This window comes from Pipistrellus hanaki (assembly GCF_964339955.1).
Source record: "Pipistrellus hanaki genome assembly, chromosome: 11".
NCBI lineage: Eukaryota > Metazoa > Chordata > Mammalia > Chiroptera > Vespertilionidae > Pipistrellus > Pipistrellus hanaki.
Genome location: NC_140513.1, coordinates 3,328,605 through 3,342,447, shown reverse-complemented (window position 1 = coordinate 3,342,447; position 13,843 = coordinate 3,328,605). Strand labels below are relative to the sequence as shown.

At 67.2% G+C, this 13,843-nt stretch overlaps 1 protein-coding gene across 1 annotated transcript in view; it reads left to right on the top strand.

Moving 5' to 3' along the window:
* NCS1 (neuronal calcium sensor 1) overlaps positions 1-10,449 on the top strand; it is a 33,529-nt gene extending 23,080 nt beyond the window's left edge. The window contains exons 3-7 of the mRNA XM_084899874.1: positions 4,483-4,621; positions 5,718-5,796; positions 7,525-7,613; positions 8,029-8,106; positions 10,334-10,449. Coding sequence (XP_084756000.1) covers positions 4,483-4,621; positions 5,718-5,796; positions 7,525-7,613; positions 8,029-8,106; positions 10,334-10,432 — 484 coding nt within the window. The 3' untranslated portion in view covers positions 10,433-10,449. The remainder of the gene's footprint in view (positions 1-4,482; positions 4,622-5,717; positions 5,797-7,524; positions 7,614-8,028; positions 8,107-10,333) is intronic.
* The last annotated feature ends 3,394 nt before the right edge of the window (positions 10,450-13,843 follow it).

Sequence of the window (13,843 nt, the reverse complement as noted above, 5' to 3'; positions counted from 1 at the left end):
GTGCCACCGTGCTGGGCTCTGGGCCGGGGACGGAGGGACACGCAGTGCCTGGCGTCCCTGGGCACACCGGCCGGCGGCGGGAACAGACGGCCGTGGGAGGCCGGGGGGAGGCCCAGGGGGAGGCCCGGCGTTCGGCGGGGGAGCTGTGCAAGGGCCTCCGTGTGTTTGTGAAAAGCAGATTTCCTCTTCCCTCTCCCTTTCCGAGACGCGGGAGAACGCAGCTGTTGCTTCTGGGTTCTCTCCCCACCCGCGGCTTCTCTGGGGGGATGCCCTGGGACCAGCCTCCCAGCCCCCAGCCCCCCAGCCCCCAGCTCCCCAGCCCCCAGCCCCCCAGCCCCCCAGCTCCCCAGCCCCCAGCCCCCAGCCCCCAGCCCCCCAGCCCCCCAGCTCCCCAGCCCCCAGCCTCCCAGCCCCCAGCCCCCAGCTCCCAGCCCCCAGCCCCCAGCCTCCCAGCCCCCAGCCCCCAGCTCCCAGCCCCCAGCCCCCCAGCCCCCCAACTCCCCAGCCACCAGCCTCCCAGCCCCCAGCCCCCAGCCCCCCAGCCCCCAGCCCCCAGCCCCCCAGCCCCCAGCTCCCCAGCCCCCAGCCTCCCAGCCCCCCAGCCCCCAGCCCCCAGCTCCCCAGGCCCCAGCCCCCAGCCCCCAGCCCCCCAGCCCCCCAGCCCCCCAGCCCCCAGCCTCCCAGCCCCCCAGCCCCCAGCCCCCAGCTCCCCAGGCCCCAGCCCCCAGCCCCCAGCCCCCAGCCCCCCAGCCCCCCAGCCCCCAGCCTCCCAGCCCCCCAGCCCCCAGCCACCAGCCTCCCAGCCCCCAGCCCCCAGCCCCCCAGCCCCCAGCCTCCCAGCCCCCCAGCCCCCAGCCCCCAGCTCCCCAGGCCCCAGCCCCCAGCCCCCAGCCCCCCAGCCCCCCAGCCCCCCAGCTCCCAGCCCCCCAGTTCCCCAGGCCCCCAGCCCCCCAGCCCCCCCAGCTCCCAGCCCCCCAGCCCCCCAGTTCCCGTTTCCCAGGCCCCCAGCCCCCCAGCTCCCAGCCCCAGCCCCAGCCCCCAGCCCCCAGCCCCCAGCCCCCAGCCCCCCAGCCCTCATTAATGCTCTAGGGCCGCCCCTGCCGGCCCCACCACAGCTGCTCCCAGTGCTGCTCCGGCTGCGGCTGAGGCCTGAGCAAACAGCTTCCCCTCCGGGAGGCGAGAGGCAGGGGGGCCTGTGAGGCTCTCCCCCTCCCCGCAGGGACCATCCAGGAGGCTCCGCTGGGAGCCTTTTCTCTTCATCGCTTTAAACGGCTTTAGAAATCCTCAGACACACACGGCGTACACGGCTGCAGAAATGAGCTCTGGGAGCCGGGGAGTGTGGCCCCATCTAGGCACCCAGAGCCAGGGGCTGACGGCGGAGTGAGCCCCCTCTCTGATCACTGAGTCCTGGTGCCAGGCCTGCCCTCCTCCTGCCAGGGACATCCTGGCCCGGGGGCCTGGGGCCCGGGGGCCTGGGGGCCTGGGGCCATGGGTCAGGTCTTATCCCCGAAAGCTCTCCCAGCTCTGCGTCCTGGCCCTGTGCGCACCTGGGCGTGTCCCACCCCAACTCCTCCGCTCTCCCCCCTCCCCCTCCCCCTAAGGCACCACTCATCCCCGGGCCTCCGGCTTCAGGGCCCCATGCCCGGGCCCTGTGTGACCGGCGCCCACCCCCTCCCCCAGTCCTGGGTGCTCTCTGACGGGTGGGAGCCCCGGCGTCCCCACAGCGCCCTCTATCCCCGGACCCCGGTCACGGCCCGCCAGCGACTTCCAGCACCGCACTGAGCCCGCCCCCTGGTTCTGAGAGAGGCGAGAGGAGCCCCCACGGAGCCGGGAAGGTCCCCCGCGATCCAGTCTCTGCGCCCCTGGGCTCCCCCCCCCCACCGGGGCTCCTCCCCCCACCCCGGGGCTCCTCCCCCCACCCCCGGGGCTCCCCCCCCCCACCGGGGCTCCCCCCCCCCACCGGGGCTCCCCCCCCCCACCGGGGCTCCTCCCCCCACCGGGGCTCCTCCCCCCACCCACCGGGGCTCCTCCCCCCCCCACCGGGGCTCCTCCCCCCCCCACCGGGGCTCCTCCCCCCCCACCGGGGCTCCTCCCCCCCCACCGGGGCTCCTCCCCCCCCGGGGCTCCTCCCCCCCACCGGGGCTCCTCCCCCCACCGGGGCTCCTCCCCCACGCACCGGGCTCCTCCCCCCACCGGGGCTCCTCCCCCCACCGGGGCTCCTCCCCCCACCCACCGGGGCTCCTCCCCCCACCGGGGCTCCTCCCCCCACCGGGGCTCCTCCCCCCACCCACCGGGGCTCCCCCCCCCCACCGGGGCTCCTCCCCCCACCCACCGGGGCTCCTCCCCCCACCCACCGGGGCTCCTCCCCCCACCGGGGCTCCTCCCCCCCACCGGGGCTCCTCCCCCCCCCCGGGCTCCTCCCCCACCCACCGGGGCTCCTCCCCCCACCGGGGCTCCTCCCCCACGCACCGGGGCTCCTCCCCCCACCGGGGCTCCTCCCCCACCGGGGCTCCTCCCCCCACCCACCGGGGCTCCTCCCCCCACCGGGGCTCCTCCCCCCACCGGGGCTCCTCCCCCCACCGGGGCTCCTCCCCCCACCCACCGGGGCTCCTCCCCCCACCCACCGGGGCTCCTCCCCCCACCGGGGCTCCTCCCCCCCCACCGGGGCTCCTCCCCCCACCGGGGCTCCTCCCCCCCCCACCGGGGCTCCTCCCCCCACCCACCGGGGCTCCTCCCCCCACCCACCGGGGCTCCCCCCCCCCACCGGGGCTCCTCCCCCCACCCACCGGGGCTCCTCCCCCCACCCACCGGGGCTCCTCCCCCCCACCCACCTGGGCCCCTCACCCCCCCCACCGGGGCTCCTCCCCCCCCCACCGGGGCTCCTCCCCCCCCACCGGGGCTCCCCCCCCCACCGGGGCTCCTCCCCCCACCGGGGCTCCTCCCCCCCCACCGGGGCTCCTCCCCCACCCACCGGGGCTCCTCCCCCCACCCACCGGGGCTCCTCCCCCCACCCACCTGGGCCCCTCACCCCCCCCACCGGGGCTCCCCCCCCCACCGGGGCTCCTCCCCCCACCCACCGGGGCTCCTCCCCCCACCCACCGGGGCTCCTCCCCCCACCGGGGCTCCTCCCCCCCCACCGGGGCTCCTCCCCCCCACACCGGGGCTCCTCCCCCCCCCTGGCTCCTCCCCCCCCACCGGGGCTCCTCCCCCCACCGGGGCTCCTCCCCCCACCGGGGCTCCTCCCCCCCCACCGGGGCTCCTCCCCCCCCACCTGGCTCCAGCCTGGGACCGGGGCCTCAGTCTACCCGCCATGAGCCTCCGTTTTCTCATCCACACGATGGCCTCGCCGTGGTCCTGGCTCCAGGGCCGCTGGGCGCTGTTCCCGGACACGGAGGTCGCAGGGGCCCCGCTGGGGTTGCCCAGGAGGTGAGAGCCGCGGCTGGGGATGGCGATCGGCCCTCTGCTTCCCTCGGTGCCAGGCCCCTCGGAGGAGCGGCCGGCACCGCGGGGCACGGTCCTGAGACCCTGCCCGCTCCGCTCCTGGGCGCTCTGTCCCCGGAGGCCTGGCTTCCGCCCCCGGCGACTCCAGGCTGACAGCCACCCTGCCTGGCCCTGGGGGAGCTCCGGGGCTCAGTTTCCCCATTTGCAAAACCAACGGGCAGGACTGCACAGCCTGGAGCCCCATCTTCTTCTTCCTGCCAACTGAGCTCATGCACCATCTGGGTCCCGACAGAACGGGTGTGATAACGGGTGTGATGAGGAGGCTGAGGCTCAGAGAGGCGAGGCGCCTGCCCGAGGCCGCACAGCCAGCGTATGGCAGAGCCGGGGTCTGGGCTGCCGTCCGCCGGGGTCTGGGGGCTCTGTGCTGGGCACCGGGGTCCTCGGCGGACAAGGCCACTCGGAACAAACCAGGTTCCCTCCGAGTAACCGCCCTGCGGCTCCGCATCCGTCACACGGGCCCGGGAGCGGGTGCCTGTGCACTGGGCTGCAGGCGTGGGGGAGGAGCCAGCTGCCGGCCCCATATGGTGGCTCTGCCGCCAGCGCGGCCAGCACCGGGGGGAGGGGCTCCGGGGAGAAAGGGGGGGTTGGGGGAGGGAGCAGAACTGCTCCGGGCAGGAGTGTGGCTGTGGGAGGTCGTTGGTGGGTTTTGTTCAGCCCCCGTGGGGAGCAGGGCTGATGGCCAGCTGCTCTGTGCACACTGTCCAGTGAATTCTCATGCGGCTCTTAGCCCCTGTACAAGCGAGGCTCAGAGAGGTGCGGTCACCGGCCTCGGGTCACACAGCTCGGGAGAGGCAGCGTGGGGAGCCGTGCCTGGGGCTCTTTGGAGGGGACCTCAGCCCGGAGGCAGGCAGCCTGTCTTTGGACGGGACCTCAGCCGGGGGCAGGCAGCCTGTCTTTGGAGGGGGCCTCAGCCCGGAGGCGGGCGCTCCCGCAGGGGCAATGCTGGGCCCCTGGCCCCGCTCACGGCCTGTCTGCCCGCAGGTACAAGGGCTTCATCAAGGACTGCCCCAGCGGGCAGCTGGACTCGGCCGGCTTCCAGAAGATCTACAAGCAGTTCTTCCCCTTCGGGGACCCCACCAAGTTCGCCACCTTCGTGTTCAACGTCTTCGACGAGAACAAGGTGAGCCGGGCTGGCGGGGCCTTGCCGGCTGGGTCCCCCCGCCCCCCACGGCTGCGGCTCGGCTCTGGGGTTCCCGCGGCCGCTCCACACCCGCTCTCCCGCCGTGTGCCCTCCGGGAGAAGGAACAACACGTGTGCACACTCAAAAGCACACAGACACAGACACAGACACACACGAGTGCATGCACACACGAGTGCATGCACACACATGCATCATACAGAGATAATGTGTGTACACATCTATACAGTGTGTGCACACACGTATGTGTACATGCATGTACATGTATATCTCGATCTTTTTCTTACTAGCACCAAATACAAATGCCTCCAGGGGCAGTCACGGGCGTTATCATCGGCACAGCCGTCCACTGGACATGTGCAGCCCTTCATGTGAAGGCTTACAGCCCATGCGTGTGTCATGTGAATACCCCCGTTTGCAAATGAGGAAACTGAGGTCTGAGAATCAGACAGTGTGGGCCTTTCACGGAGCACCAGTTTCCAGGCTTATCTGAGTTGTCTCCTGGCCCCTCCTAGCAGTGGCCGCCGGCAGCTGGCGGGTCCCTGGTTGGGGCGCCCGCCGTCCTCGGGATTCTGGCTCCCCGTGCTCGCGGTGGGTTCACCGTGACTTGTTCCCACGCTCCTGCCCTGGCACTCTGTTCCGTGAGGCCTGGCTTCCGCCCCAGGTGACTGCTTGGCCCTGGGGGAGCTCCGGGCCTCAGTTTCCCCATTTGCAAAACCAATAGGCAGGACTGCACGGCCTCGAGCCCCATCCTCTTCAGGAGCCCCCAGCCTGTGGTTCCAGGCCCGGGGGAGGGGACCTCCAGGCGGCTCCGCCCAGAGATGGTGCCTGTGAGTGGTCTTCCCTGTGGCCTCTCCCCGTCCTCCGGCTCCGCCCGCCCGCCCTGTCCCATTTCCAATCCGACCCCTTCCCCTCCCCGCTCCCGGTTCTGTCCCTCTCTCCTTCCCCGCTGCCCTCTCCGTGTGGCGTCTGTCTGCCACGCTCTCGGCGCCTGCCACCGCTCCCCACCACCTGCCCACGGTCTGGCCTGACCAGGTGGCCCGCCTGACCGAGGCCACCTGCCCCTCTCTCTTGCCAGGATGGGCGGATCGAGTTCTCGGAGTTCATCCAGGCGCTGTCGGTGACCTCGAGGGGGACCCTGGACGAGAAGCTGCGATGTAAGTCCGAGCCCCGGGCCAGAGAACGGGCCCAGGCCCCTGTCCCGGCTGCGAGAGTGGCCCAGACGTCCAGCCGCTCCGGGGCCGAGGAGGGGCCTGGGGGTGGCCGTGCGGGAGGAACGTGGCTCTCTTAGGCCAGCGGACAGATGGGGAGGGAGCGATGGGGCTCCAGGCAGGCGCAGACGTGGACTCGGCCCTGCCGCCTGGAGTTAAAGACCCGCTTCACCTGCCGGGCCCACCGCGCAGGAGCCGCCGTTCTGATGACCGACCTCATCCATTCACTCCCGCACTCGCTCACCCAGCGGATGCTGACCAGACAGGCCACTGTCCGCGCTGGGCAGGAGGCCAGGAACCTGGCAGATGCGGGGGAGGTGGGGGGTGGCGGGAGTGTCGGGGCACCTGCTCTCACGGCTCAGTCTAGCACAGAGACGTGACTTTTTAAAATCCCCTGAAACCGAGACAGGAAGAGGGAGGTGAGCGCTGGCCGGAGGGGAGCTGACCCCGCGGTGAGTCAGCGCTGAGCAGGGCGGGGAGGGAGCCGGCCGGTAGGAAGCAGGGAGGAGAGGGGGGCGGGAGGGTGCAGAGGGCAGGCGTGCGGGCCCACGCCGCCTGGCCCGGGGTTTGGAAGGGAAGCTGTTGAGAAGATGGAAGAAGCCGGGCCAGAGCTCCCTGCTCACTGAGACATGGGCATCGCGGTCTCAGCAGCCAGAAGCCCCTGTGGCTTCTTTCTCTCGTTTTTCTGAGGGTAAAAGAGGATTGCCCTGGCTGGTAGTTCAGTGGTTAGAGCACCGGCCTGCTCACCAAAGGGCTGTGGGTTCCGTTCCCGGTCAAGGGCATGTACCTGGGTTGCAGGTTCTAAGCTGAGGGGAGCATCTTCCCCATCAATGGCTCCCTCCCTCCCTCCCTCCCTTCCTCTCCTCCCTCCCTCCTCCTTTCTCTAAAAGTCAATGGGAACAAGTAAAAGTGAGGATTAACGGCAGCAGAAAGGATACAAGAGGATTTTATTTATGTGAAAGCTCCTGTCCCCTGGGCTGGGTGAATGGTTTTATTTTCTGAGCTGGCCGCAGAGTAGCAGGGACTCTGCGTGGCTGGAATGGGAGAGGCTGAGGGGCAGGGGGCAGAGGGGGGGGTCACCAGGACGCCTCCTGGGCCAGTCCTTCCTCCCAGCTCCCATCCCTGAGGCCTCCCTCCGGCCGAGGCCCCTCCTTTTACTCCCAGTTTCTTTCTTCCTAGTCCCAGTTGAAGTGGGGTGTGTGTGTGTGTGTGTGTGTGTGTTTGCTTGCTGGTCCCGATTAAGTGTTGGTTGGCTGGGTGAGGCTGGCTGAGGCTGGCTGAGGCTGGCTGAGGCCTGGGTGAGGCTGGCTGAGGCCTGGGTGAGGCTGGCTGAGGCTGGCTGAGGCCTGGGTGAGGCTGGCTGAGGCTGGCTGAGGCCTGGGTGAGGCCTGGTGAGACTGGGTGAGGCCGGGTGAGGCCGGGTGAGGCTGGGTGAGGCCTGGGTGAGGCCGGGTGAGGCCTGGTGAGGCTGGGTGAGGCCTGGTGAGGCCTGGGTGAGGCTGGCTGAGGCTGGGTGAGGCTGGCTGAGGCTGGGTGAGACCTGGGTGAGGCTGGGTGAGGCTGGGTGAGGCATGGCTGTGGGTCCCCGTCGCCACTGAGGGGCAGAGGGCGGGAGGCGGGCGCAGAGCCGCCCCTGCGCTGGGCCGGGGTGACCTGCCGGCTGGTTGGTTGCAGGGGCCTTTAAGCTTTACGACCTGGATAATGACGGCTACATCACCAGGACTGAGATGCTGGACATCGTGGACGCCATCTACCAGATGGTGGTGAGCGCCGGGGCCGCGGGTGGGTGACGGGGGAGGGGGAGGTGTGTCAGCCCATTGAGCGGCTCCACTCGGCCCACAGGGCCCCCCGGTGGGGCCGCTCTCCGGCGGGGGTGGGGTGAGCTGGCCAGGTGAGGGCCACGGCCCGGGGTCGCCCTGGTGGAGGCTGGATTCCTAGCAGAACGGCAGGGCGGGCAGGGCGGGGGTGTGGGAGGGAGAGGCTGCCTGGAGCAGCCCCGGCCTGCGGGGCAGATGTGCCTGCGGGGCAGCGCGCCCCCGGCCCAGCCTGTCTGTCCTGGCCCAGCCTGTCTGCCCCCGGCCCAGCCTGTCTGTCCCGGCCCAGCCTGTCTGCCCCCGGCCCAGCCTGTCTGTCCCGGCCCAGCCTGTCTGTCCCGGCCCAGCCTGTCTGTCCCGGCAGGGGAACACCGTGGAGCTCCCCGAGGAGGAGAACACCCCTGAGAAGAGGGTGGACCGGATCTTCGCCATGATGGACAAGGTGAGGCTGGGGAGGAGCCGGGCTGCTGGGGAGGAGGTGCAGAGCGGGGGCCGGGCCTGGGTCCCGGTGCGGCTCAGGCAGGCGGCACCGCCCGGGGAGGGGGCCCGGGGTCTGGTGGGCGGCCATCCCCATCAGGCAGCTGTTTTAAGTACGTTTGCCGGACAGCTTTTCTTTCACAAACCGAGATTCTCCGCCGTTTCCGTGGGTGCCTCAGACCTCCGGCATTCTGGAGAAGCCTGCGGCCCTCCAATAAGTGCACGGGATCGCAAAGGAGGCGGATTGTTCTGGAATGCAGCTGTCACCATGTTCTAAGAAGACCCGGGATGTAGTGTTCTAGGAGCCTCTTTATGAACACATTAATGATGGATTATCGCCATACTTTAAAAAATATATTTTATTGATTTTTTTACAGAGAGGAGGGGAGAACGATAGAGAGTTAGAAACATCGATGAGAGAGAATCATCGATCAGCTGCCTCCTGCACACTCCCCACAGGGGTGTGCCTGCAACCAAGGTACATGCCCTTGACCAGAATCGAACTTGGGACCCTTGAGTCTGCAGGCTGATGCTCTATCCACTGAGCCACACCGGTTAGGGCACCACCCCCATATTTTTGAAGCAATGATACACGTATGCACTGCCTGGAACAGCCATGACGAGACGTGTTGACCTTCTTGTGATCCCCACAGTTGACTAGGTCACTGGTATCCCTGCTTCTGATGGGGACCGTCCTCCAGTGCATCCTGGGAGAAAAAGCTGCATTTCAGGGAGAGGATGGTGGACAGAACAGCCTCATCTTCCCCCTCCGAGCTCACGGCCTGCTGGGTTCTGTCCCCGGGCCCCCTGGAGAGGAGCCCTGTCCGTCAGACTTCCTGTGGACCCGATAACTGCTTTAAGTGGGGTCGGAGGTCAGCGTGGTCGGGAAGCCCAGCGCTGCTCGCCTCCAGAGAAAGAGTATCAGTTACAGGGACCTCGGGCTCATTGTGTACGCCGCCTGCTGGAGGCTGCCCTGGCCTGGCAGCTCTGAGCCTGAGGCCTGTGCTTCCTTCATTTAGAAAGGGCGATGAGCCCGGCCCATGTGGCTCAGTGGTTGAGCATCCACCCATGAACCAAGAGGGCCCTGGTTCGATTCCTGGTCAAGGCACAAGCCGGGGTTACAGGCTCAACCCCCAGTAGGGGGTGTGCAGGAGGCAGCCAACTGGTGTTTCTCTGTCATCGATGTTTCTCTCGCTATCCCTCTCCCTTCCGCTCTAAAATAAATAAAAACATTTTTTTTTAAAGGGGAGAGGTTGGCCCACTGCAGAGCGGGCTCAGGACATGCAGGCTCAGACTCCGCTGTCTCTTGCTAATAATCAAAACGGGTGCAGAGTGGGGAGCGGGGAGAGCCGATGGGAATCAGTGCTAAAGTCTTTAAATCTCGAGGTCAGACTTCCCCTATTCGGGGAAACCCAGCCGCCTGGAGTCCGGCAGGTGTTCATTCTGGCTTCTCCCATTAGCAGCCAGGGGCGCTGGGTAGGTGCCCGAGCCTCGGTGTCCTCAGTGCAATGGGGGTGAGAGCAGCGCCTCTTCCTGGGGCGGGCGTGGGGATCCGGAGATCAGCCCGTGCACTTAGCACGCGTGGGTACACGGCAGGCGAGCTGGGAGGACGACCTGCTGGGCTGGGAACCCCGGCCATGCTCGCCCCCGAGGTCTCTGCTCACAGGTCTCCCGGGAAGGGATACTGGCCCAGACCACCCCTCCCCAGACACCCGCTAGGCGCTGTGCGTGAGCTCCACCGGCCCTCTCCCTGGCTCCGGGGTCCCAGGCAGGCGCTCCAGGGACCGCTGGGCCCTCCAGGAGTGACCCGGAGAGATGCCTCAGGCGCCTACCCTGTGGGTTAGCCGCCGTGCAGGGAACTGACAGCAGCGACATGGTAACCATGGGGCTCAGGGCGCCTCCAGTTCAGCTCGGGGCCCTGCGGAGGCCCCAGAGGAGGAAACGGACCCTGAGAGCTGGGCTCAGGGTGGCCGGCCAGAGGGCATTCGTCTGACGTCGGACTCCTCTCACCTGGCGGCTGCACTACCTCCTCCTGGCCTCTGGGGGGAGTTCTGTCGGGACCAGCCCGGGGGGCCAGGCCGGCGGGGCGCCTGTCCTCGGGGGCGGCTGTCCCTCCCGCTAAGCTGTCCCTCCCGCTAAGCTGTCCCTCCCGCTAAGCTGTCCCTCCCGCTAAGCGCTGCCTCTGCCTGCAGAACGCCGACGGCAAGCTGACACTGCAGGAGTTCCAGGAGGGCTCCAAGGCCGACCCCTCCATCGTGCAGGCGCTGTCCCTCTACGACGGGCTGGTATAGTCCACGCCCAGCGCCGGTGAGTCCGGGGCCCTGGGGGCCGGGAGTGGGGGGAGGTTGGGATCCCGGCCACAGGACGCGGAGGGGGCAGAGGGTCTTCGGGGAGCGGGCACAGCGCTGGGGGCCGCCTCCAGGCAGACGGCTGTCCCCCGGCTTCCTTCCGTCCTCTCCTCCGTCGGCTCTGCCTTCCCTGGCCGTCCCCATGCAGGCGGGGGAGGGAGTGGATGGCCCCGAGGTCCTGTCCGGCCGCGAACACGCGTACACATGCTGTGCGTGTGTGTGTGCGTGTGCGTGTGCGTGTGCACGTGCTGGCTGTCAGTCTCAGGGGTGCGGCGCGGTGGCAGAAGCTTCCAGAACGCACGATGTGCGAATGCTCTGTCTGGGAGGCCCGTCCTGCCCCCAGGAAAAAGCCAGCTGCGTCATTAATGTATTTAATCGCTGTTTTCTCACAGCTTCTGTGGGAATGTGTGCGTGTTTCCCGCAGCGACAATGAGTTCAGGACCATATGTTGTTCAGGGTTTTTTTGTTTTTTTTAATGAACAATTTATAGAAAACATTTTTCCTTTTTTTCCTTTGGAGACAGCGCTGAGAAAAGAGATTTTTAAAAACTGTTCCGCCCTGTGTGGCTGACGCTCACATCCTGCGTGTCCACAGGCTCCCTTCACACGATGTGTGTAAACACGTGTTTGTTTGTTTTTTCCCCCCTCAATTTTATTTTATTTTTATTTTTATTTTTTTTAATCAATCTTTACTGTTCATATTATTACGAAAGTTCCTCATTCCCCCCGCCCAACCAGGTTCCCACCCCACCCTCTGCCTTTTCCCCGCCCCCCATTGTCCTCATCCATAGGTGCACACTTTATGTTCATGTAAACACGTGTTGTATCCTCACCAGCAACATGTCCGCCAAGAAGGTGCAGCTTTATCTCCAGGGTGGGCTTTTCCGAGCGACCAGACGCCGCTCCCGCCAGCTCTCCCCTCCGCCCTCCTCTTCCCGCGCTCTCCCCGAGCCTGCCCCATGGTCACCGCGTCCATGCTGTGTTCTGCCGTCTGTGTGATCGATCTGCCTTCTCAGATCCCTGGCGTCCCTCGTTCCCGATACGGCACTGTCCTGAAACGCTCTGTCCTACTCAGTGTTCTACACCAGCAGAAGCTGCCCGAGGCCAGCCTTTTTCCTGGCTGCATAGTATTCCGCCAGAGGGCGGGGCCTCATTGAGCCAGTGCCGTGCTGGGACCTTCGGTTGGTGAGGATTTGGGGGTGGGTGAAGGACGTTTTCGGTGATGGATGTGTTCGCGCCCCGTGGTAGAGAGAGTGGTGCTCCTGTCCTCCGTCCCCTGTTGCCCAAACCCTGGCCCCGTGGGGCCTTCCGACTCGCCCAGGCCCCCCTTCCGCGCACACACACACACACACACAAACACACACACACACACAGCCCCTGCCTGGCCCTCACCACGGTTCAGACCCTCTCCCGCCGATGGGGAGACGGGCCCCGTGGAGTCAGGCGCGGACTCGGTCCCTGGCAGGGCGGGACGTGGAGGCCACGCGGCTGTGGAGCGGGTGACGGGAAGGGCGTGGGTGGTGCAGACAGTCACAGGCTGTTCCCCGGCTGCCTTCTCTCTCTCTCTCTCTCTCTCTCTCTCTCTCTCTCTCTCTCTCTCACTCTTTTTTTTTTTAATTGATGGAGGTGAAACTCACGGGACAGAAAACCGTTTTAATGTGAACGATCAGCGGCATGAAGTGCAGTCACAGTTCTGTGCAGCCACCCCTCCTATCTCGTTCTACAATGTTGGCGTCACCCCAAAATAACGCCTCCCGCTGCCCCCCCCCCGCCCCTCGCCCCGCCCCCCGGCCCCCCGGCCGCCACGCCTCTGCTGTCTGCGCGGAGACCTGCCTGTCGGCAATTTTATAAATACGGACTCCCACGTCACATGGGCTGTGGGCCCGGCTCCTGTCCCTCAGCGTGGTTTTTCCCAAGGTTCTTCCGCGATATTAGGCCTCCCGCCTCCACCCAGACCCTCCGTCTGTTCTTCCCTCCTTTCCCGGGCTGAGGGACGGTCCCCTGGGTGGATGGGCCAGTGTGTGTCCGTCATCCCTGAGGGACCCCGGGCCTCTCCACCTGGTGGCGCTGTGCACGAGGCTGCTGTGAACACCGGGGGCAGGGTCTCTGCGTCTACATTTCTGGGGGGTGGATGCCTGGGGCGGAGTTGCTGGTCCTGCGGGAACTCAGTTTAACCTCCGCAGCGGGCACCACGCTGTCCACAGAAGCTGCCCCTTCTATACTCCCAGCAGCAATGGACAGGGTTCTCCTTTCTCCACACCCTGCCAGCACCGCTTCTTTTTTTCCTTTTTTTTAGTTTTTTAATTAATTTTTAAAAAATTAGTCATCCTAGTGGGTGTGACGTGGTGCGTCTCGTGGTTTCCGTTTGCGTTTCCCCATCACCGATTCTCACCTTCTCAGGCGCTTCTCAGCATCCACACCTTGTTCCTAACGGCTGCAAACTGGTTCATCCTGTGTCCACGTCCTGCCATCCAGCCAGTGCCCTGAGTGTGCACACTGGGCTTCCTCCCTCCCTCCCTCCCTCCCTCCCTCCCTCCCTCCCTCCTCTCCCTCCTCCCCCCTCCCTTCTTTCCTCCCTCCTTCCCCCTCCCTCCTTTCCCCCTCCCTCCTTTTCTCACTCCTTTCCCCCTCCCTCCTTTTCTCCCTCCTCTCACTCCCTCCCTCCTCCCCCTCCCACCTCCTCCCTCCCTCCCTCCTTCCTTCCCTCCTCCCCCTCCTCCCCCCTCCCTTCTTTCCTCCCTCCCTCCTCTCCCTCCTCCTCCCTCCCTCCCTCCCTCCTTCCCTCCTCCCCCCTCCCTCCTTTTCTCCCTCCTTTCCCCCTCCCTCCTTTTCTCCCTCCTCTCCCTCCCTCCTCCCCCTCCCTCCTTCCCCCCTCCCTCCCTCCCTCCTTCCCTCCTCCCCCTCCTCCCCCCTCCCTTCTTTCCTCCCTCCCTCCTTCCCTCCTCTCCCTCCTCTCCCCTCCCTTCTTTTCTCCCTCCCCCCTCCCTCCCTCCCTCCCTCCCTCCCTTGTAATCTGCTGTTACAGACGATACTGTAGGAAACATTTATTTCTGAAGAGTAAATGCAACGCGCCCCCAGTGGGTGGGTCAGGGGCTGTGCATGTTGCTGGGCCTCTGACTCCACGGGCCCCTCCCTCAGACTCTCCCGCCAGCGCTGCGCGCCCCACAGCCGCTCTGAGCCGCCTCCCCCCTGTGTCTTCCAGATGCCCCGGAACCGCCGCCTCCTCCGTGCCCTGAGCCGCCCTCCTGTGTCCACCTGCCGTCCTCCACGGGGCTGCCCCGACAGCGAGGCCGGCTCCCGCCCCCGCCGCCCCTCCCCGCCTGCTGCCCCCGCCGCCGCCGCAGCCTCTGCTGTC